Source organism: Chaetodon auriga, chromosome 13 (genome assembly GCF_051107435.1).
Source record: "Chaetodon auriga isolate fChaAug3 chromosome 13, fChaAug3.hap1, whole genome shotgun sequence".
NCBI lineage: Eukaryota > Metazoa > Chordata > Actinopteri > Chaetodontiformes > Chaetodontidae > Chaetodon > Chaetodon auriga.
Window position 1 is genome coordinate 16686072 of NC_135086.1, and position 23593 is coordinate 16709664.

Sequence of the window (23593 nt, forward strand, 5' to 3'; positions counted from 1 at the left end):
TTTTCTAGTCTTCTTTTCATTAGACACCTGAGGCCCTCTGAGACGCTGTCACTGTATGGTGACAGAAGTTTCAGTTTCTGACAAGCTGCACCAAAGTTAGAAAACTCACTCATTCTGTTTCATGATCTCAACCCACTGATCGCTTACAGTACGAAAGAGCACCAAACACACTTTACTCACAGAGTTTTACTGGCATTTAACTTGTTTTAACTTGATGATCTGCTTGCACGTTAAGAATGTGATAATGGGTGTGTTGTGTGAGTGATGCTTTAAAAATGTTCAAGTTAAGCTTTTGCACTGGGAGCCTAACACGCTAGTGTTTTACTATGTGGAAGTTAGACTGTGGATCAATGCATGATATGTGGATAAGAGAGTTGAGGAATGTGTTAGACTGGTCAAGGTTCACTATTAAGAACAAAACCCAAATATCTGAGTATCTCAATGGTGGTACAGTGATGGTGTAACTGTGTACCCTCTATTGTTGTGTTTATGTATTTTGTTTTACTAGTGCTCTTGAATTCCTTTACATTTTTTGTGTTTGTGAAGCTAATCATGGCTGAGTTGTTCAAGTGATGTACTCAGTGTTTGTAATCTTTTGAAAATCCTAAAATATTTTTTTTAGGTTCATTGGTTCTGTTTTTGTTCATCAGTTTCCAGCAAAGCAGTCTGGATCAGTTAAGTGGTGGTTTCCAACCTTGGGGTCAACAGTTCCTCCAAAGGCTCATAAGATCAATATGAGGGGTTGCAAGATGATTCATGAGAAAAAAGGAAGAAAAAAAACTTGTGAAATATTGGAATGTTTTGCCCCTCTGGCCTCTAATAATCATTCCACTGGAACAACCTGAGACCCCTTCATGGTGAGGGGGGCCACAAAGGTTGGGAATCACTGGTTTAAAGCACTTGAGATGGTCTTGGATTTTTTTCTTTCCTTAAAGCAACAGTACACCATTTTGGTAAAACCTTATGCGCTTTCTTGCAGAGACTTAGTGGAGAAAATTTAAACCACTAATATCTGTTTGGTAAATACTACATAAGGTTATAGCCAGCGGTCCGTTAGCTTAGCTTAAGACTGGAAACAGGGGGAAACTGCTAGCCTGTTTTTTTTTTTTTTATTACAAAGGTAACAAAATCCACCTGCCATCACTTGTGACAATAATAAGTTAACACTTTATCATTTGTTTAATCTGTATAAACAACAAAATATAAAAAGCAACAATTTGCTGTTTTATGGAAGGTTTGGGTCTTAGCTAGTAGCAGTTAGCAGTTAGCAGTGGTGATATCAGGAAGTCACCTGCTGCCTTCAAATATGGCCGTGTTTACCAAGCTCACTCGTGGTATTCACAACCTTGGAGTTGTGACATTTTCAAAAAATGGCAAAGGCCATGGAAATTAATCTAGGTGAATGGTAAGTTAATATGTTGTCATTTACTTTTTCTTTATAAACTTTATAAACTTCAGGCACTTAACTTTATAAAGTGCCTGAGGTCTCTTATTTCTCCTCGGTCACAAGTTTGTTAAAGCCTTGGTGACTTCTAGACACCAACAGTATGCGTTGCCATTGACTACCAGCAGTGATCTGACATCTTGACCACTTGAACACAAACCATATGGTGTACACTACTTCCTGTGGTGTAACCACAAGCTCATTGGTTCCATTTGAGGACACAACTGCTCCCAGCCAGGCTAAGCTAAACGACGCTAAACTAAACTAAGCTAAGCTAACTGTTAGCTAGCTGTAGTCTAATATTTACAAGTACAGGAGTGATATCAATCTTAAAAACATTCTGCAAGACGTGTAGGCCTCTCCCCCCCTTTGAACTGGGCAAACCTGGTGGGACATTATCAAACGTGTATTAAATTTGTGCCTTTCTCTGCCTCTTTCCTTCCTCTTTCCCTCCCCTGCGTGATTTGACACACCATCTGCTACTGCCAGGAAAGTATCTCATTCAACATCAATATACCTTTCCCTCCTTTCTTTTCTCCCCTTCTCTCCTTTCCTTCCTTTCCTTCCCTCCTTTCCTCTCCTCCAGGCCAACAGCCACCTCGTTGCCTCTCTGTAGAAACCAGCCCTCGCTGACTCCGCCTCTCAAACTCAGATGTGGATGAGAGAAAAAGGCCAGCAACAGTGTGACGGACAACACAGCCCCTCCGCTCGGTGTAGTAGTGGATGTCCTCTGCGTGAACAGGGAGCAGAGGCGAGCCAAACCGAGCCGCATGCTTGCCGTGCAACAAGGCGAACAGGAGCGAAATGGACCGCCGGGCAGCAGCAGCAGCAGCAGCAGCATCCAGCGAGGACCGGCACAGTTTTTAGGTAAGGCTTTGTTCGCTTTCCGCAGCATTTTCGTACAGACCTGCATTTGCTGCTTCAGAGCGCTTTGTGCAGGACGCCGCGCTGCACAGGGGGAGGATGTGCATGCACGATGTTTGGTCTAAACGACCCAGTATTAAAGATATCACAAACCTGCGGATGAAAACGAAAGAAAATCCTTTGTTCTTTCGTTACTTTGGCGGATCACGGTCATCACCACAGGAAGCTCATTTAAAGGCAGCTCATTTAGTTTCGGTGAGGCTCTGTGAATGTTTAATTACACGAGAAGAAAAAAAGGATTTAATCAACGTGAGCATTACTGACACATGCACCAGAGTTAAAGACGCTTTCTTGAGCTGAGTCCCTTTTTTTTAAGATCAGCTTTCACCACAATGAAGAATCTGAGTTCATTCACAGTGAAGCCAGGCCTGCACGCTGCTCTACAACTTGGGAAGATGCAGAGGTTTATTGTTCCACTGACACTCAGTTATTGTTCAACAGCTTCGTGCACATGGTGTCACCCCACACAAAACAGGAAACCCAGACTATAACATTTCCCTTATCACCCACTGAGACAGAGACACCTTGGAAATTCTTAGAGTATTATTTGCATGCACAAAGTCTGTTACTTTTTTGCCATGATGAAAATAACCTGCTCTCGTGCTCCAAAAGTTCATTTTAGCAGCACCGTTGAAAGTCTAACAGGCTGCTCCTTGAAGTGTTCATCACTGCACTTTCATATCCGCAGCTGCAACTGTAGCAGGCTTTTGTTTGAAGCAATTTAATTAGTGACAGCCTTATATCATCTCAGACCCAAGTGCTTTAAATTAAGCACCAAAGTGTTGTGTTCCCTAATCGCCTTCACATCACACGACGCAGAGCAACAAAAACATTTGAAAGCTGAAGGAAACATACAAGTGTCATGGCAGATTAGGTGTTTCTTCGTTTTTTTGTGTGTGTGGGGGTGTGGAGTGTGTTGCCTTTTGAAGTGCTGGGGGTTGTCTGATATCAGCAACGTGTGAATGGCGAGGTTTGTCACTCAGCTGTCGGGGCTTTGTCACCAAAACACATCATCTTCAAGAACAGAGGTGGAGGTCGAGAGGAGACTGAAACTCAACAATGAGAACACACGCACACACACACACACACACACACACACACACACACACACACACACACACATGCAAAGTACTTCACTATCGTCCACTGGAATCAAAGGCAGCAGTCTGTTTTCTGTACTACTTCCCTGTGCAGCATAAACAGCATGGAAATGCAAAGCCTCTCTCCAGGTTATAGTGACATTGCGTCAGAAAAGTCATTTTGTTTGTGTGTGCTGCTGCTAAACAATTATGTGCGCTCTGGTTTTCAATGCTTTTGAGAGTCTGCGACGAGGACAAAAGTTGAATTTAGTGGACAGTGTGTTTGAACACCAGAGCACAGCTGAAAAGGCGCACATTATGTAAAACTAAAGCTAAATTATTTATCCTTTCTTTGCCAGAACATTTTCTTTTATAGTGAGTGAACTATAGGTGTTGCAACCCACTCTAAGGATCCATTATGAATGTGCTGATGGATGCCTGATAAAGGCACATGCCCGACACCAATGTGTGAAAAGCTCACCGAACATCTGTGTTATTGCTTTTACACATAACTATCTAATTACTGCTACACACCGGCTGGCACCTCTTTGTCTGTGCAGCTGGATATATTGTCTCAAATGGGGTGACCCCCCCCCCCCCCCACATGTGCAGACAAAGTACAGGTGTGTCAGAGAACTGCTTTCTAATATGCACCAACAATATTCCACTTTTGTGCTACAATGGCAAACCACCATACAGACCCTGTTTTCTTACATTTCTCCACCAAATCTTAACAAAATGTAACACTTTCTTCATTATAGCATCACTGGTCTTTAGTAACATTCAGTGTGAACAAGACAGAAATGACTGTTCCACCCAAAATCAGGACATCACATGGTATGAAGTATTCCCAAATAATTTACCATGTGCAGAAATGACACATAAAGGACAGAAGCCCACAGAAGACATAATGATCAAAAAGATCATCATGGAGAGCATGAGGTTTTTCAGTATATGGAAGCTCATACTGTGCTGAAATAATGTATGTTTATGTCTAATTCCCAGCCCATCAGTTTCCTGACAACCTTTGTGATTATTGTGAAATTGACGTGCTCAGCGGTGCATGCGGACATGCAGCTGCAGCCAGCTGAGAGGGGCTAAACAAAGATAGATCAGAAAGCTTTCTATCTAATCTATTATTGACAGTCCAGTGTATCGTAGCTATATGAAAACTGAGACAGTTGTCATTCACACAGGTTTCATTGTAAGCCACCATGCCAATTAGTGGGTGGAAAACAATTTTTGGAGATTTTTATTTTTTTTATTTTATTTTTTTAAGCCAGAGAATATCAGTGAGGAAATGCTGCTATTCTAAAAATACAAACTGATGAAATGCATAATTGGTGTCAGTGATGACCCAGTAATGGAGTTAACTAGTCGAAGAGTGACTGCTCTGATTAGCATCAGGCCAGAGGAGGTCTGAGAGAAGAAGCTATTTATGTGGACGAGTGTGTGGTGAAGAGATACTCTCCGTCAGAAGGGATTTAACATAAATCCCACTAAGGTGTACTAATTGAATCCCTGTGTTCACATTGGTTAAACTGATGCTGGACAAAGCAAAAAGAAAAGAGCGTGGGACTGATTGACCTTACGGCAGAGGTGGGGAAACTTTTGTCCTGTCAAAGGCCATTTCCTCTCAGGGGTGTGTCACTGGTGATTGGGCAGCACCTGAGAAGCTTATTACGCACATGTGACAGTTTTAGGGAGTTGCTCATTTGGCAGCAGTCAGTCTGGAACTGCTTCTCTTTGGTGAGATATCTGATGTCAGGTGATAGTGATGGTGATATTGATGATGAAGATGATGAAAATCACAGCTTTCCAGTTTTCCCGGTTTGGGTCAGTCAGTCTTGAGCTGAGCAAGCGAGAGTTTTGAGAAGATCTTTCAGTAGCAGATTGTCGCTTTGCAGCTTAACTTCAGTTTCCTTTGCGTGTCCTGAAGACTCTCGCCAAACGTCTGCAGGAGAGAGCGGGAGCAGGAAAATGCACTTTGGAAAAATTGTACAATTGTACAAGGCACAAATTCTCCTTCTGAATGAGGTTTCAGCTTCTTAGCTCTTAGCTCGCTCACCACAAAACTTGCCTGTATAACACCGTCACTGTCAGATTGTGGGCTTGTGAAAGCTCCTTGTTGGACATCTAAACCCCACAGAAGAGCATTAATTTTATCCAAGTACATTTGTTCTTGCAGCTCATCCAGTTTAGCATGATTGTAGCTGTAATGACTCCTGAGATTAGCCTTTTTCATCACTGTGAGCTCGTCCCCACAGACACACTGCTTTGTCTTCTACTTAAATGTATAAATGTTTGTCCCTTTGTCTCGGAAGGCGCGACACTCTGCATCTACTTATGTTTTGTCGACAGACACCATGATCCATTGATATAATATCAAAGCTACATGGGTGTTGCGTTCAGGGACCACTTGGAAGAACATTGTTATTTTCTTTATTGCTGAAAAGTAATTGCTTTTTTGTATGTGTGGATTGCTTCACGGGCCGCATCACATGGCAACAAGGAGCTCTGCCTCAAAGACACAAATCTTTACTGTTGCCACTTAGACTACCAGGGGATGCAGACTTTCTGTCTCTGAAGGACAGATGTGCACCGGTCAATCATCCCAGCAGCAGCACAGTGAAGCACCTTTTAAATATTGCACCACTGCAGCTTAGAGGCTGCTAAGAAAATTCTCATTGATTTAACCATAAGATGATCTCTGCTTTCATAAGAGTGAGGTTAACAATTGCTGGCTTAAAATGAAAAGCTTTTAAATGTCAATCAGTTAATACTGGTAGGAAAAGCGGAGACAAATATGTTTAAAGCTGCAGTAACTGTTTTTTGGCCACTTTGGGCAGCAGAGATGTGCTGTGAACACAATACTGACATATCATCACCTTGTTTAGTGGCGGTGAGTTTGTCAGCAAACAGTTGCTTATTTTATACATCCAGCAGTTAAGGAGGAACATTAGCATTCACGTGGAGTCATGGTGAGCGTAAATCCAATATTCACTGTCTTCTATGTCTGATTTTGGTCCAGCTCCTGAGGGAAATATCTTGCTCTTTTAGCTGCTAAATGCTCCACTACCTTCACCAGCTAATGCTGACTGTGCCTGTGTGTTGTTTGGAGCTGAGCAGTTACTGCACAGTGGAGATTTTAAAAGCTTTTTCAATGAAAATGTTGCTGTTGAGAGCAGCGAGGGTGAACCAAAACATTGAAGCTGTTGGTCGGACAGCTAAACAATGAGCTTGAGACCCCCGTAAGGCCGAGCGCAGCTGCAGATTCAGGTGATAATTCTCTGTGGGTTCATCACTAGACCTCTTTCACACTGTCATGTTGCCATCTGATGCATTGTTATTGTAAAAATGTGGATTTATCGCTCTTACTTTATGTCAAAATTCAGCGCTTGATATCACAGCTGATAAAAATGACAAGACTGGAGTGGACTGAAGACGATTGAGCTTCTTTTTATTTAATCCTAAAATTCGACTGAATGTGGAAGTAGAGTTTTATTTTTATCTGTTCCTGACTGTGTATGTGGCGGCACAGTACAGTACAGTACAGTACACTACAGAGGAGAGGAGGGATTGCATGGGCAGGGCGCTCTGGGAAGGTGGAGGTGTAATTTCAGATGCGCGCTAACCAGCCAGAGCAGCAGTTATCTGAGCTCAGCCTTCAAAAGACGGAGCGCTGGAGTCATCAAGACCAGCTGTGCCACTCACTCCTGGCTGAGTGTGTGAGCGCTCAAAGGACATGAGAAACACATGTATGTCCAGGGTTATTAACCATCCTCACAAGATTGTAAACTTCCTGAGAGGAGGTGTTTTAGGCATTGGTTTCTGTGTGTTGACATATGATGCTCTACTCCTTCTGTGGAGTCTTCTTGAACAGTTACATGGGAGGTTTGAGCAGCTTATTGTGGTGCAGCTTTCATAGTTGTGCTATAAGTCTCTGATACGCTGCTAATCTCAGTCTGTGTTTAGAAGCAAGTGTCCAGAGTTCAGGCAGATTATAGAGAGGTTAAGCTGTCTGAAAATGGCTATAGAGCTGTAGATTAGTGGGCTTGTTGTCTGAGCAGTCAAACATGATTTTTCCACAAATACAGGAGCCAGTGTGTGCAAACCTGATATGAACAAATCCTGTCAGCATCTTTTTTTTTTTCCTGTAGCACAAGCATATGTGTTAACCTGTAAGATCTGCTCTTATTTAGTGTTTGGACCGGAGCAATGTTGTTGGTTTAAGCTCTCGGAGTAACGGCAGCTTTGTAAGACTAATCTTCATCTTTGTTTCCTTTCTCCTAAACACGGATGAGCAAGCAATTTAAAACCACTGAGTCTGTCGCTAGTTCAAAAACAAATGGAGTGAGAGGGTCGATGTAGGTGTGAGAGGGTGACTAGTCATACGGTCGGATGGTACAAGCATCGTTATGTCCGTTTCGGAATCGGGGCGATGGATGGTTAAGTGCACTTTAAGTGGACTTTCTCTACTTTCTCACATCAAACGCCCGCCTGCTGTGGGCGTCAGCGCTCCCAGCTGTATTTATGGGCCGTAATGTGAGGTAGAGCTGCATTTCCTTCATAGGACCTTGCTTTTGGCAGGCTGTATTCAAGAGGGCTCTATGCGCCGTGAAAGCCTGTCATCAAGAACCGCTGCCCCGTGTGATTTATCAGAATAGGATGTGCTTAGAAGGTCAGCATGATTCGACTCTTCCCCGCCACGTGTTTTCATCAGACGTCCTTTCTTCTTAAAGTAGAGGTTACTCTTTAAGCTAAACATTGGTGTCATTTCTTTCCTTGTGACGTGCGAGGTGCTTGAGTGCAGTGTGGATAGAAGTAAACTTTTAAGTCTGCCTCCTGTTCAGACATTGCGCAGCCAGTGGATGTCTGATGGCTGATGACTTTCTCTTGTCCGTTACTCATTCTGAGTGAGTCAGAGGCTTGTTTTCTCTCAAGGGCTGTGTCAGTCGCACTGGTTTTAAATGAAACACGTCCTCTGCTCTGGTAATTACAAGGTTCACGAACGCTTCACATGGCGCTCTGATAGAAAGAGAGGGGCTAATTGGTAGTGCAGTGACCTCATCCAGGTGTATGTGTGTTAAGGTGTCCAAGTGTCAGTATTATGGTATGGATGTCAGCGCTGCTCTCTGTACAATAAGGGTTCTCTTTGTGTGCACGTGTGTGTGCACGCAGACGCAGCACGTAGACCCTGTTGTCTCCTCGCTGCATAGTGGATCAGGTGTGAATTTTCTCCAGCAGATGGACTGTGACAGGTGTGTGTGTGTGAGAGACTTCCGTCTCCATGCGCCTCCTGGACATTGTTGGATGTAGTTCTATAGAGCAAGATTAATGAGTGTCTAAGCACGCCTTTGCAAAAATAGACATTTTTGCTCTGCTGATATAATCAGTGCTGTGGTTGGAGGGAGGTTTGCGGGAGACAGGACCGAAGTAATCTGCCTCAGCGGGATCAGTCTTTAATGGAGTTAGTACTTTAGCACTTTCTGGTCTGACCTTGCTGGACTTGGTGTCACAGCAGCATGAAGCCATCCCTCATGAGTCAGATCCTGCTACCACCAGGAGAGAATCAGGATGAAAGGTTTCTTTCTTGTTTCTCTTTCACCATTTTGCAAAATGATGAACGTGGTTTGTTACTTTCCCGTTTTTGTGTGTGGGCATCACATGGAGGGGAGCAGTCATCCTGTCTGTTTATTTTTTAAATAAAACATGTATATGTTCTCCTTTCACCATGGAGGCAGTGCAGCCTGGGAAAGTGAAAACTCACTCACATTGCTGAAAAACAGATCTGTGACAGTTTAAAAGGTGCAGTGTGTAAGATATGGCCTGCCATGGCAGCCGTCTCTTCACCGATACCAGATCTTTTTATTTTTTTGAGTGAAAATGCTTTCTTAAACCCGCAACATGGCCACCAGCAAGCAGGTGACAAGCTGGTGAACACAGTGGAGCATTTAGCAGATAAAGAGACAGATATCTTCCTTAAGATTTAGTAAAGCAGAGCTAAAAAGAGAGTGAATATTAGACTTACATGCATCAGGCGGACACAAACTAAACTTCAAATGAAGGCTAATGTTGCTTCATGTCTTTTGGATGTGTGATTAGGCCACTGTTTGCTAACATGTTGAACATACCAGCTTTATAAATGATCATATGTCAATTAATGTTCATCAGTTAAGACTGCTTTAAAGCCTTGACAAGACCGATTCTAACTTTCTGTTCAGTTTATGTAAAATATTTCAGCATGTAGCCAGACTTTAGTTTTAAGACTAGACTGGACTAATAAGTCGGGCAGACTGATAATATTTACTTATTGCATATATATCAGTATCTCTGTGTACAACCCCAGTTCCCAAAAAGTTGGGACAATATGTTTACTGTTTTCCTTCATCAGCTTCATTGGTTTTTGTAAATATCTGCTTACTCTGAATTTGATGCAGCAACATGTTTAAAACCAGTTGGGACAGGAAGACTGGGAAAGATGTGGAATGCTCCAAGAACACCTGTTTGGAACATTCCACAGGTAAACAGGTTGATTGGTAACAGGTGATAGTATCATGATTGGGTATGAAAGGGGCATCCTGGAAAGACTCAGTCGTTCACAAGCAAGGATGGAGAGAAGTTCACCACTTTGTGAACACATGATTGTATAAATGCTATTACTACATGGACTCAGCAACACTTTGTGAAACTGTTGTTGGGAAACAGTTTGCAAATAAGTATGTTCTGTTTTATTTACATACAACTCTTTAGGAATCAGATTTGTGTATATATATATGGGTGCTTTCAGGTGTCTTTGGTCTGTATTTTCTACTGCAGCTCCTGACTACCTCCAGTACTGCCTGACCACAAACTGCAGGCTGGAGTATATTCAGAGCAGTCAGTCAGGGAAGCCACGGTTCCCTCGTCATTTTATCATTCCAGTGTTGAAAGCAGTGCCATAATGTGAGTGGAAAGTAACACTCCTGTTGACTTGCATTACGTTCAAGTCCCTGCAAGTTGATTTGCAGTCAGGCAAAACAAGGCATGCCTGGCTTTTTAAAAAAGTGGCCTGCTCTGCCTCCTTACTTGTGGAGGAGAAGGAACTGAAATTTCACCTCTGATTTCATTGTGTTTGTGGCCGCTGTTTGTGCTGTTCTTATAAAGCTGGTCTGTATTTAGCTGTGCATCTGTATGCGTGCGTGCAGTCATGCGATGACACGCTGTAGTGTATGTGATTGGCAGGCAGTTGGATGGCTGGAATGAGCTGCATCCCCTGCAGCGTGTTCTCAGCTACACATGCTAGGTGCCAGTGCTGAGGAGCTGGTTGATCTACTGCTGGTAGTAAGTCACATTTCCACACAAATACTGGCATTCGGAGCCAGAGTACAGTAATTACACACATTTGCTCACATGGAATAAAGATGCAGTAGTGAATGCAATATTAATTCTGTTCCTTGCGTGGGTAAAGGCATAACGCTAAAATGACTGACTTTGGAACAAACACATATAGACACAAACAGTCAGTGGAGCGCTGTCTGAACTTACATCTGCATGCACAGCACCGCACTTAAATGTAGGTCACAGAATATGGCAGATGTGGGGGAAGGAAAGAAGGTGAGCAGTGGAAGTGAAAGGAGGAGGAAGCCTTTCATTATGTCCTCATGTTGGAGCAGCGGCAGGATTAGGGCTTGGCACGATATATAGGGAGGGTTTAACACCTGAATTTTGAGCTTTCGCCTCGGAAGTAAAAGGTAATAATTCTTCAATCCATCAGAGAGAACAAAGCACTCTGCATTGTTCTCCTCTCCTCTGCCCTAGAAACTATGCTACAGAGCTAGCAGCAATGCCAGACGTGAAACACGGAGAAAGTTGAGTAAAACCGTTGCTATTTGACTGCTTTACACAACAAGACAGTGTTGTAGCTTCAACATCATCCTGCCTTCAGTTGCTCATTTATACAGACTTAGGTAGCCAGCCGTTCAGTCTACAGGCTATTCTTAACAGCTGCACTTTGGGCTTTCAAGATGTGATGAAGTGCAGTGGACCCTTTGGAGAGCTTGGACGCTGGCAGTATAATTACACAGGGATGTCCTACACAGTAATAACCTCATTGCCTCCTGAGGCTAAAGCAGGGTGGACCTGTAGCAAGGGGTTCATTAAGTGAGGAGAGAGAGAGAGAGAGAGAGAGAGACGTGGCTCATTTAATCTGTGCATATGCTTCATCTTTGAGCTCAATTTCCTCACTTCACTTCAGAACTTCAAGTGAGTTCTGATGTCCCTGTTTCAGTCCGTCTTTGTTCTCGTCTGCAGTGTCTCATTTTTCTCGTGTGATCCACAGCCAAACAAAGTTCCGTCGTCCGTAATAATGAGTGAGCAGTGTGCGTTGTACAGTGAAATATTATACCTTGTATTGGCTAAGTTTTATATTACAGCTGTCCCTAAAAATGATACAAGATCAATACCTGTATAAGTGCCTCAGCGTTAATGACAGTTTTGTGACTGGGAGTCTATTTGTGAAAAATAATTTCGAGGATTAAATTGCAGTCAGCTGTTACTTTGATCCGATAGGCACCTTTCAGACGCAGCCCAAAAGTCTGAGGCGTATAGACGCGACTTGCTCCAAGTCAAATTTAGTGTGTAAGATGGGTGTTGATAAGATGGCAAATTTCCATCTGTTTGATCCCTGTCTCATACGCAGCAGTTCAGATGGTGAGATTAAACACTGTTTAGCTGCTTTTATACCTTGTCATCTTGCCTTGGGATTCATTTATGATTTGTTGGAATTTGCTCATTTGAAGTGGAAAATTTTCAGGAGTGGCACATGAAGTCTGAGACTCCTAAATCGGATGAACTGGACTGGATGTCGTCATTGACAGAATCTTCACCCTCGCGGCGACTAAAACTACTATTTGGTCGTGGCAACTAGTTTAGACAAGCAGGGTCAGGGGTTCAGCATGCTTGAAATGAAAGTTGTGCAAAGTGTTTATACCTGTTCTGAGTGGCCACAGTTGAAGGTGGGGCGAGAAGCCTGTATCATAGCCTCCTCATGAATACCACACTGCCTCCCTGATTCCTCTCTAAAAGGAAATTCATGCATGTGGACTCAGACTCCAGAGGTGCGGCAGACTGCCATTTATTGTGAGTGGAACATCCAAGTAGCAGCAATTCAAGGCTCAAATGTCTCACCGGCACAATCTGGAGAAGTCGAAAGGTTCGGGAGCGACACCCAGAAACAATCAAATGGCCTTGTTTTGATTCTGTCTGGAAACAGAAGCTGCCAGCAGCTGGGCTGTTAGCTCCAACTCATTTATGTAAAAGCATCCATGTTTAATATGATAGAATTTTAACAAATTCTTTTGCTGCAGATTTTTGGAGATTAACTATTGCGATTGATTGCAAAGTAAACAGTAGAAATATGGCGTTCACGTTACAAAGTAATCCACCAGCAACATGCTCTTGTACGTATTTGAGGGGTTGACCCACCGCCTTGCTGAGTGATATTCTGTTGCGTGGGAGCAAAAGTTGAGCCAGGTTCAACTTTTTTGCTGGGCAACCCTGTGTTGGCAGCCCCCGCTGCTCCAATGGACCAGCTCAGTTCAGACGAATGAGAGGGCTGCGGCCTGGAGCCCTTACAGTATGATTTAGTTGTGTTAACCTAAAAAAACACTCCACTTGAGCTCAAGTTCATAAATAACTCTGGGCCCAGTAGTGAAGGTGCATACACCCACCGCCAGCACCCACTTCTGTTTCACTACAGCCTGTTTCTAATTGTGTCCCTCATGTAATACCTGACTGGAAAATCTCACTTTCCATACATGGAGCACTGGATCTGTATTTATTTCATGTTCTGTTCACACAGTCCGCAGGGAAGTGGCCTGGAAATTCAGCTCTCAAACAAATAGAGAAATGTAAAATGTCTCTTGACCGCACAGTTCGTGCTTCTATCTGTGGCTCCACAAATGCTTAGTGGGCCTCGTGTTGTTGCCTTCTTGTAACCTCACGGTGATGTATTAGTTTGTAGCTGCTTGAACTGCTGCAAGGTGAATATTAAAGGAAAACAGCTTTATATTTTTAGATGGAGAACAACTCCACTCTTGAGGGCTCAATATTTTATGAGGAACAAGCCCTTGGGTCAGTGTTGTAGTTGAGTGAACGTGCACGCTTGCGTCCTGTTGCCATGTTGTGTGCAGAATAGAGGAGGACAGCTTGTTCTCCTGCAGAACTAGCCTGGCTTTGGGAACTAAATACCTCTGTCATTCACTGCTTTTTTTGTGAGACTCTTATTACTTCCTCTTTGTCTTTTAATGCCAGTGTTAAATACCACAGATGAATTTTTATTAGTGTAATCAGACACCTTCACATTGGGACTTAACATCTGTTTTGTGCTCAAATACAGGCATGTGTTGATAACGCTGAGCCAACCTCTGCATTTACTTGGAGTTTTCTGTAAAGTTGTGGGCTTTTCTCCTTTCCTATGCCAAGGAAAGAACCTCTAGTTCCTACAGACACCTCTTCAAGTTGGCTGTGATTAAAGAATTCATAACACAGCCTCTCCACCCTGCTTCCTCAGCAGGGCGTTGTAAAGTGGACTGAACAGTTTTCAGTGAGATGCTGTGTGGCTGTATTCCCTCAAGGGCTGTCCAACCACTTACCTGGCAGTCAAATAGTGGCGGGAGTTCAGTACAGTCACCTTTGGCAATGCCTGTACTATAGATGCATTGAGAATATTACAGCAGGCAGCAGCAGGGCATGCTGGGACTAAAGGATTGTGGTTAGAGGAAAAAAGAAATGTATCTGTAAAGCTATAGTTAAGATATTTTACTCTCTTTAGCTCTATTGTGGAGTCGTTTTAACAGCATTTGGCTGCACGATATGTTATCAGACATTCTTGTTTCATGCAGTGTCAACCGGTTTCAGCTGAGAATTGATTCCAAATTGTCTGATCCATCAGAATCGTATGCCTCTGAGATGATCCATTATATTGATGCCTTATGGTGCCAGATGCCAGCATGTTTCTCGGACAGTTATGCATTTCAAAACAGTGATGATGTCAAACTCATGCGTGCTGGGAACCTGCAGCAAGGAGTCATGACAGAGAGGAAGAAACGGTCCAAAGCTTCATTTCATGAAGCCACGCTTTGGACACCTGAAGATGAACAGTACGAGTTGTAATGTCTGTAAAATGATAGTTTCAAATAAGGTTGGAAACACCTGCAGTGTGCTGCAACATTTTTCTGTGTAACATGGGCTGAAATTCCAGGAATGCCATGTATTTGACACCCTACGCATGAGTACCACTGCTTCATGTCAGTAATCGAGGCTAAATATCCGATGTTTCGATTCGATTCGCATTAGCACCACACAGGCAGGCATAGCAGACTTTTTTCTTTGACTAAGAAAACCTAAATGAAAACAAATGCGACAGAATCTCCCATTCATCCATTTTGGTTGATGACTGTTGCTACAGCTAGCTCGACCTGCTCATCAGCTCCCAGCCAGCAAAACCCTTTCACGCTTGCTGCACAGGGATTTTTTTCCACGGTATCGATTATGGCTGGGACTCGTATCAATAGAATGAACAGACTGACTCTCCTCAGAAAATCTACCAGTCATTTCCAAACCCTGGACTGCTTGAACAGAACCAGTTCACCAGCTCACGAACATGCTGTTCGTCGAGTTTTGAGATCAAGAGAAGCTAAAACATCAGATAAGGCAGTGACATTTCTAGCGAATGTCTAGGAGCAGGCTTAGACAGTTGACCGTCAATTTTAATCCTAATACAGTAAATTGTTCCTTCTGATAGCAACATGAAACCACAACCGTGTGCTCTCAGATGGTGTAGAGAAAATGGTGCCTTATAGAGTTTTTCCTTTTGCTTCATCAAACTATTATAACGCTCGGCTACTGTTGAAATTGTTTTACAGCTGTGTTGATACGACTTCGAGATGATTTTGGAGGCTGAAGTTTGTGGTGTGCTCTTGAGCTGCACTGCGTTATACTGAGAGGTGTCTGTAATATTTTTATATTTCCGTCTTTATAACAGTGTGAGGTTAGACTGAACGTGGAAGAGGAAGAGAAGTCTAGACATGCTTACATACAGGTGAAAGTTACAGACACGAAAAACAGAAGGTCAGTTAGAGGACCACAATCTGTGCTTTGCCTTTCAAACTGTGCTCTTGGACGCTGTCAGAATTAGGCCGTATAGACGCTTCCCATTGTGTTGTTCGGTTTCTTCTCTTCTATTTCAGTTCAGATTTCTTAAGCTGCATTTACATATTTTCTTGTTTTTTTTATATTAGGTCACTTATGGCCAATATTATATAAGTGTGCAAGAGTTCAATTACCTTTTAACCTTGTATGAATAATATCATGAATCCAATTTCTTTCACCAAAGCATGATTGAGGCTGATCATTTCAACTTTTACCGCCTTGCTCCAACAAACTGTATGCCTTTCAGAGACAGAAAAGTAATCTTCAGTACTACACAGTGGTAGTAGCAGTAACGTAGCAAGGAATCAGAGTGTTAGTGTGAGTAGGCAGACAGAGAAAACCAGGTGTGCATCCCCCAGCCAAGACAATTAGGTTCTGAAGTGCTACTTTAGCCAAAAAGAGGCAACCGGAGTCTAATCATACAAGTGAAATTACAGGCACTAACACACATTGCACCTGGTTGATGGCACAGCGACATGCCCACATACACACATGCAGCTGGCAGACTCCAAAGCAGCAGCAGTTCATCATACAGAAACACACAAATGCACCAAAAGACAAGCAGTAAAAGATTAACATGTCTGCCACAGCAACCAAAATTACATACACCTGGCAGAAGCAGAAGCAGCCATCCAGTGACTGTATTCACTTAGTCTTTCGGATTTGCTAAAAATCTGCATACAATCCAGCTTTGCCCGTCGAGCCAACTTTTAGAAATACCTTTGATTACACAGCACTACAATTACTTCACTGCAGTCAAATGATTCAGTCAGTTCCGTTCCAAATTCCCACCATCCAGACTCACACAATAAAACCGCGCAGACTTCAGTCATACGCACCGTGACATGTTCGCTGTCATCACATCAAGTGTGTGAGCATTCTGGGCCATGAGGGAACAAAATAAGCTGAGACAGGACTCCAGACCTCAGTCATTTCCTGGAATTAATTGGAATTCCTCACCCTCTGACTCATTTTCAGTTCATTTTGTTTTGAACGGCTCTTAATGCTACAGTAATGGCGTTGTCAATTTATGCTGCTTTACATAATGTAGCAAAAATCGAATTTTCTCTTTTGCATCAGTTGCTAATATTACATTCACATCAGATGCTGAAGTGAAGTCGTGTCGTAGGTTGATGAAAACCAACCTTTGCCAGCCAGATTCACATTATTCAGCATGTGAATGTTGTGTATCTGCAATGTCAAACCTTGCTCCATCAATAAACTAACTATCTATCAGGCATGAAAAATACAAATGCTACATTGTCATTATTATTGCTTTCTATTATGGGTATTCTTCCAAGCAATTCCCACAGATGAATGGTGGAGTTGGACGGCCCTCTGCACCGGCAGGCTTCCCAGGAAACATGTCCGTTAATTCGATGAGTCTGCAGTCCGGAAAGTCTGGACACTCGGATTCAGCCTGTGTGTCACCAGCGATGCCCTGTTTTTATGCGCCTGACAGATGAGAAGAGCGATGCAGCTGTAAAGCTTGTCATGCAGGGTGACAAAGGCCTGCAGGGCACGATTAATCTCAAGGAAAACGTCCAGCTCTTCGAAAAGAGATGGAAAGTCTGTCTTCATAGCACTTCCTCTTAAACAGCTGTACAAACAGTGTAGAATCTGCATCCTCCCCTGTGAATGAAAAGTGCATGCTGGCTCAATTAGCTGCCATGTTTGTTTACTTATTGGCCGATGCCACCTAAAGTGGAGCAGGTCGCCGGAGCAGCTATCTGTGAGAATGTATTGAATTTGAACTCTCTTCATCCGTTTGAGCTCCATTAAATGCAGCAGCATGCAGCTTTGATTCCCCTGCGCGCTACACTGCTGTGCAGAGGAATGAGAGAGGAGGATCATGGGAAAACCAGCTGCCACTCAGAACCAGACCTATCATCAAAGAGTTAAACACTAACATGTTACATCTTATCTGTAGCAAAATTTTCTGCGTTTCTTCTTTTGTCTCGTGATTGAAAACTGAATATATTTGTGTTTCGTAGCATTGGCTGGACAAAATGAGCAATCTGAATGGTTTGCTTTGGACTTTAGAAAATTGGGATAGATGTTTTGCACAGTTTTCTGACAATTTAAACAATAAATCAATTTATTCCTAATAAAATCGTCACTATTTCTAGCCCTGCTGTTCACACTAAAAAATAAATGACCCACCTTGTATCAGCAGGCTTCATGTATGTGTCGTATAGCTGATGCATGTACTGAGATCTGTTCCTCTCATTGTCACGTTTCCTCTCTGTTCACTCATTCCCTCACTTTTCCTATCCCCCCCCCCCCCCACAGGTCATAAACCACATAATTATCCTCCTGAGGACAAATGACCTGCATACATTTAACCCCTCTGCTCTCCTCTATTCCACCAGCTTCCTCTGTCCCACTAAATGTTCACCTTGAATCTTGGTTTGGCTCATTACTCCAGAAGATCTATGCTTTATATTCTCTCAGGCTCTGTTGTTCCTCACCGTCTCCTGCTAACTCCCACTAAGTCATTTAGTTGTCCTTTGCCGTCTGGCAGTGTCTCATTTCCATGTTTCCCGTTTTGTACCGTTTCTTTGTGTAGCCCTCACAAGACTAGCTCTGTCCTCCACCCCCGCCTCTCCGTCTGTGCCACGCATTTATGTTGTTTCACTGCAGTTACTGAAACACACATCCTGATTGCTGCCAGGTGAGGCAAAATAGCTGCGCACTCACATGCATGCACAACATGCCTTGGGGCGTGGACACACACACACACACACACACACACACACACACACACACACACACACACACACACACATCCACAGTGGGATTCTGTGGTGCATATAGATGGAATTTGCTTGTTGACAGCATTGTCATTGGGCAGCTGTGTGTTCTCCTGCCTGTTTTCTTTGTCTCTTTGGGTGTCAGGCCAGCTGTTGTTATTTCCAGGTGTTTAAATGGCATGTTTTCCGCTGAGTAACATTTGACCCCAGCGTGGTAGACATGTTGAAACTGCTACACAGGGGATTACTGTCTGACACCTACCCAACCTGTCAGTGGCCCTCAGACCTTAAACAGAGCATGCTGTACGTTTGTGAAGAAAGTATGTTTGTGCAGATGTGTTTGCCTGAGTGCTTGCATCAGCTTCTCGGCCGTTATTTTCTCTCTCCCACACTGTCTCTGCTCCCTCTGGCCCACTTGCTCCCTGCTGCTTGACCATGGTCAGTGGATGAGCTTTGGCCTCCTGTGTGGCCCCGGGGTGGGAGGCCTGGATGTGTGTGTATAGGTGGAGAAGCGGTGCAGGGATACCTGAGATCACTTCTGCAGGACCCAACAGCTAGACAGGAAGCTGTAATTAGGACGAGAGGAGGCTTAACACTCAGGAGCTTTTTTTCCCCCTGCCTCACCCTGCCACTCTCTCGAGAAATGCTCCCACATTAAGAGACCAAAGCTCATAATTACGTGTGGTTGAGAGGATTGTAGTCCTCTGATGTGAGGCAATTTAATGCTTCATTTATTTACCTTCATTGCTGTGTATTTCACTCTGTAAGCCATCAGTGAACCTAAGTTGTTGTACACCAGGGCATTCCACTAAGTCAGGCTGATAATGAGAGTGCTATTTTTAATGATTGTGGGTTTTTTTGTACCGCAGTGAAATAAGCAAAGGTATCATGTTCGTATACGTTTTTGAAACGGTGGTAAAATCATGGTGCTTTAGTGGTTGTTACAGTGGTGGCAGCTAATGAGAAGCCTTATAAAAACAGTCAATAGAGCAGATCTATACCTTTTTATTCAGGTTATTCATATCTGTTATAAAAACTGAGAAATTCCTGTTCAAGAAAAAATGGTGAACATTCACTGATTCCTCAGAATGTGAGAGGATTTTTTTTCTGTTTTATATAATTGTAGATTTTACATCTTTGGGTTTTGGACTGTTGCCTGGATAAACGTGGCCACTGAAGTTATGAGGGACATTTTTCACTGTTTTCCATCATTTTGTAGATTAAACGTTTAATTGATGACCCATAAAAACAATCTCTAGATTCATCAGTCATGAAAGGAATTGTACAGCTGCAGCTGTACTCTCTGCGAATGTCATAAGAAATTATTACATTTTAATGTGATACTAGGCTTGTTGAGCCTCAGGGGAAATGAGCGATGCAGCCTCACACAGGAGAGGCCATCATTAAATACAGGATTATATGAGTGAGGGGATTGTTTAAACAATTATATAGTAACTGCACTGAAAACTAGATTAGATGCATCGGGATTCAGTTTAGCAGGCAATTGATGGATCAGTGACTCCGTACATTCTCCTCACTGTGATTAATCAGAGCAGCATGTTGCAGTGATGGAAAGAAAATATCTTCTTTTATTATCAAAATGCTTGGCAGTTATTTTTCTTTCAATATGGTTATTGATTAATCAGTAATGCTCTATGTTAAACCCCCAGTTAGCATTTCATTTCATCTCGATGTTTCTGAAGATATTTGTTGAACTATGAGAATATAATTATAAAAATATAATAATAAAATAATGCATTTTATCATATGTCTTTACAGGAGAGGTCATAATTGTTGACACGTAATACTTTACATTAATAGAAACTTAAAAATATAAACCATTTCTTCAGTGTTTATGTAGTGCTTATGAATGCTAAATGGGAGGGTTAAAGTGTTTCTGTTTTATCTACCAAGTGCTTCCGTTCAACTTCTGAGTTTTTACACGTTGACAAAGTTCAGAGAAAGATCCCAATCTGTCACAATCTGATGTACTGACGTGTGATGAGCGTGCTCCACTGCAGGTCAGTCTGAAGTTAGTTTGAAAATCACCATGTGACATTTTACCCACTCACTTAAAGTTAGGCAAAAGTTGGTTTTGACCTCCCATTAGCCAATTTCCTTGGTCTGTATTTGTGTATTCCTCTTGGGTTCTTCAACTGATTCATATTTTCTGTGGTCTTTGTTGCCTGAGAGGACATTTGAAGTGAGCTGATGTAGAACTTCTGAAGTTCTTGTTGTGACTCCAGTGTTGGAGCTTCATGAGGGAAGCTGTAAATTTGATTGCAGTTAATAGACGGTCCTTGTCTTAAAAAAAATCTTCTTTTTTGTTGTGAGTGGAGAGCAGCCAAGTTCTTCCCCGCAGGAGGTGTTTGCCTGTGGTGTGTCTGTGTGAGCAGTGTGTTTTCATGCACACAATGCCTCATGTATGCAGGTGCACTCTTGACTGATTTCTACCACTCCTCTTCACAGGGTCCTGTTATATCCTGGAGGACACATGGACATGAAGAAATAGAAGCATCAGTTAAGGTGAGTGTCTCAAACCTCGGCTTTACTGGCCCACATGTTTCCTTTCTTCCCTGAGCAGTTTCAGTCTGAGCTCTCCTCTTTTACAGGCCCTCCAGCTGACCTGTGGGTTGAGTCCTGGCCGTGGGGCTTTGTTGTTGGTGGGCCAGCTGAACAGGCCTGTATGTGAGTGAGAGGTAATGAAGTCCAGTATGAGGCAGTGGCGGCGGCTGGTGCTGGTGGGAATGCTGGCCTGGGTTGTCCTCTTCCTTGCCCTCCTCTCCTACTTCCTGGATGCTCGTGTGAATGAGCCCCTGACCTCTGCTGGCTCTTTACTCTCCCAACACCCTGACACCCGTCGCCTGGCCTCTATACAGGCCTCACATCAACAGCACGCCAACCTGGGCTCCCGTCCTGATCTGGCTTCCTCCTTAACTACAACCTACCCCAGAGATGAGCCAGAGCCGGAGCCTTCTACCAGCTCCACGACCCCAGAGTTCAGCCTTGAGGTGAGCCACAGCCCCAACAGCGCTCCCTACGTCATTTATGGTGGCCAGGAGGCCAGCCACCAGGACTACCTGGACCCACAGAGCCTGGCTGCCTGGTCCTCCTTTGGTACAGAAAATGTGGGTTCTCACTCGGACTCTGCAGTCCAGAGTCGTGAAAGAACATCCCAGGTCACAGAGGACCAGAACCATGTCATCACCACACGGTACCGCGGTGTTGAGGAAGAAGAGGAAGATGAGAGGGAAGATGAAGGTGAAGAACTAGGAAACAGGATGAGGACTACAGCAGGCAGGAGGGCTGGTGGTGACTCCTCTGACCTGGAGGAATATTACTTCTCCAAGTCGGCCTCTGTGGTGCAGCGGCTGTGGCGGGGCCGCGTGTCCGCCGGCATGCTGAGTCCTCGGCTGCAGCGCGCCATGAAGGACTATGTCAGTGCCAACAAGCACCATGTTTCCTACATGGGGCATCGCAGGGCCGCCCAGAGTGCCAAGGAGCTGCTGTGTCAAATGAAAGCCCAGGCCCAGCTGAGGACAGTGGACGGGTCCGAGCAGCCCTTCTCCTCACTTGGTTGGGCTGATCTTGTGCCATCCCTTTCCCTGGATCAAGTGCACAGGCGGCAGGACCGGAGCAGCTTCAAGACATGTGCAGTGGTCACCTCTGCTGGTGCCATCCTACGCTCAGGACTGGGCAAAGAGATTGGTGAGTGGAGAGGGAAAAGGTTTTGAGTGAAGGCAGCAAGGGGCCAGAGGGCTGCATTTTTGGTTCCGACTCAAAGTATCTGTCCTTTGATCAGAACATATCTAGTATAAGTCACAGTTTTGCCATTTTTTAAAGTCCTGCTACATGTGTGAACACAACATTTCACATTTGGGATTTCTGGCTTCTTCTGTTAAATGGAAAAAGGATTAAAAAAACATGCTTATATTCCTCAAAGCAAGGTATTAAAAAGATATTGTTTTTGTATCAGTACCAAAACTCAGGAATTTTAGTGATGTATTTATATCAAAGAACTTAGAATAATACCCAGCCCTACGGTTGACAGAACAAAAGATGCTGTAGCTGGTGTAAGTTAAAAGACCAGAATTTTGAAATAGGCTGTTTGGGCTCAAACCAAGTTTCCTGTACTTCATTACACACCACAATATGAAACGAACAACATACCGATGACGCTGGTATTTGTGTTCCTGTCCTGTGAATGTGTAAATGTGTTTCCATCCACCTCAATCTGCAGATGAACAAATGCCAGTAATAAAAAAAAAAAGAAGCAGTGTTTATGCTTGGCTAAAAGCCAAAAGCGACAAAATGCAATGAAAACTTTGCTAATTAATCATGACATGCACACATGCGTAACGCCCATGTGACTTTAAACTTTCACTGATGCTTTTGCTCCCCCAGAGAAATGGAAAATTGTGGCAGATAAAACCGTCAGATCTGTGTGGGTTAGTAACCTCCCTGAAATGAATACATGCAACACACATAAATACCAGATATCCATCATGTTTTCCACCACTTGAGGTTTGACTGTTGCTCTTTAATTTCCTCCTCTGCGAAGAACCTGACTGGAGAACAAGCGTCACCAATTGTTTGTCATGACGAGCTAAAATCCTGGAATTCACACAACAGTAGTGGATGGAAATGTGCATTAATTTGCATTTTCTTCGCTGATTATGTGGAAATTTGGTGGAAGTTCACTGCGATCAAAAAGGTTTATCTCCTCTGTAGCATGAGTGCTTTAGCAACTTTAATGACAGCCTGTCTTTCACATTAGGCTCAAAGTTGAGTCATGGTCATAAGGGTGGAGGAAAGCTCAGACAGCCTAAAATGGAAAGAGCCCATCCTACAGGGAGCATACATTTACTAAGCACCTATTAGATGAGGCTATTTTTTATGTAGAAGATATTCCTGCTTTCCTTTAGTGTTTGTTGATGGCCCTGAAGGAAAGCTAACGTGGTCATGAAAGTGACGAGGGTTCAGTGTCTTGAGGTCCATGATGAATTTCATGGAAATCTAATTTGAGAACTCCCAATGCCAACAGAGCAAAAGTCAAACAGAATTTGAGACAGGCCTTACTTTGTCATGTTTGCATCAGTGTTATTTGGTGTTTGTGGTGGTGACGGTCAGCACAAACAAACAAACAAACGTTTCAGAACACGTTCACCACATTCACCTTTCACTCAGAGAGTCTTTTATTA

The 23593-nt window shown here is 43.4% G+C and overlaps 1 protein-coding gene across 1 annotated transcript in view; it reads left to right on the forward strand.

Moving 5' to 3' along the window:
* The first annotated feature begins 2069 nt into the window (after positions 1–2069).
* st6gal2a (ST6 beta-galactosamide alpha-2,6-sialyltranferase 2a) overlaps positions 2070–23593 on the forward strand; it is a 44656-nt gene continuing 23132 nt past the window's right edge. The window contains exons 1-3 of the mRNA XM_076746667.1: positions 2070–2311; positions 20862–20918; positions 21005–22100. Coding sequence (XP_076602782.1) covers positions 21095–22100 — 1006 coding nt within the window. The 5' untranslated portion in view covers positions 2070–2311; positions 20862–20918; positions 21005–21094. The remainder of the gene's footprint in view (positions 2312–20861; positions 20919–21004; positions 22101–23593) is intronic.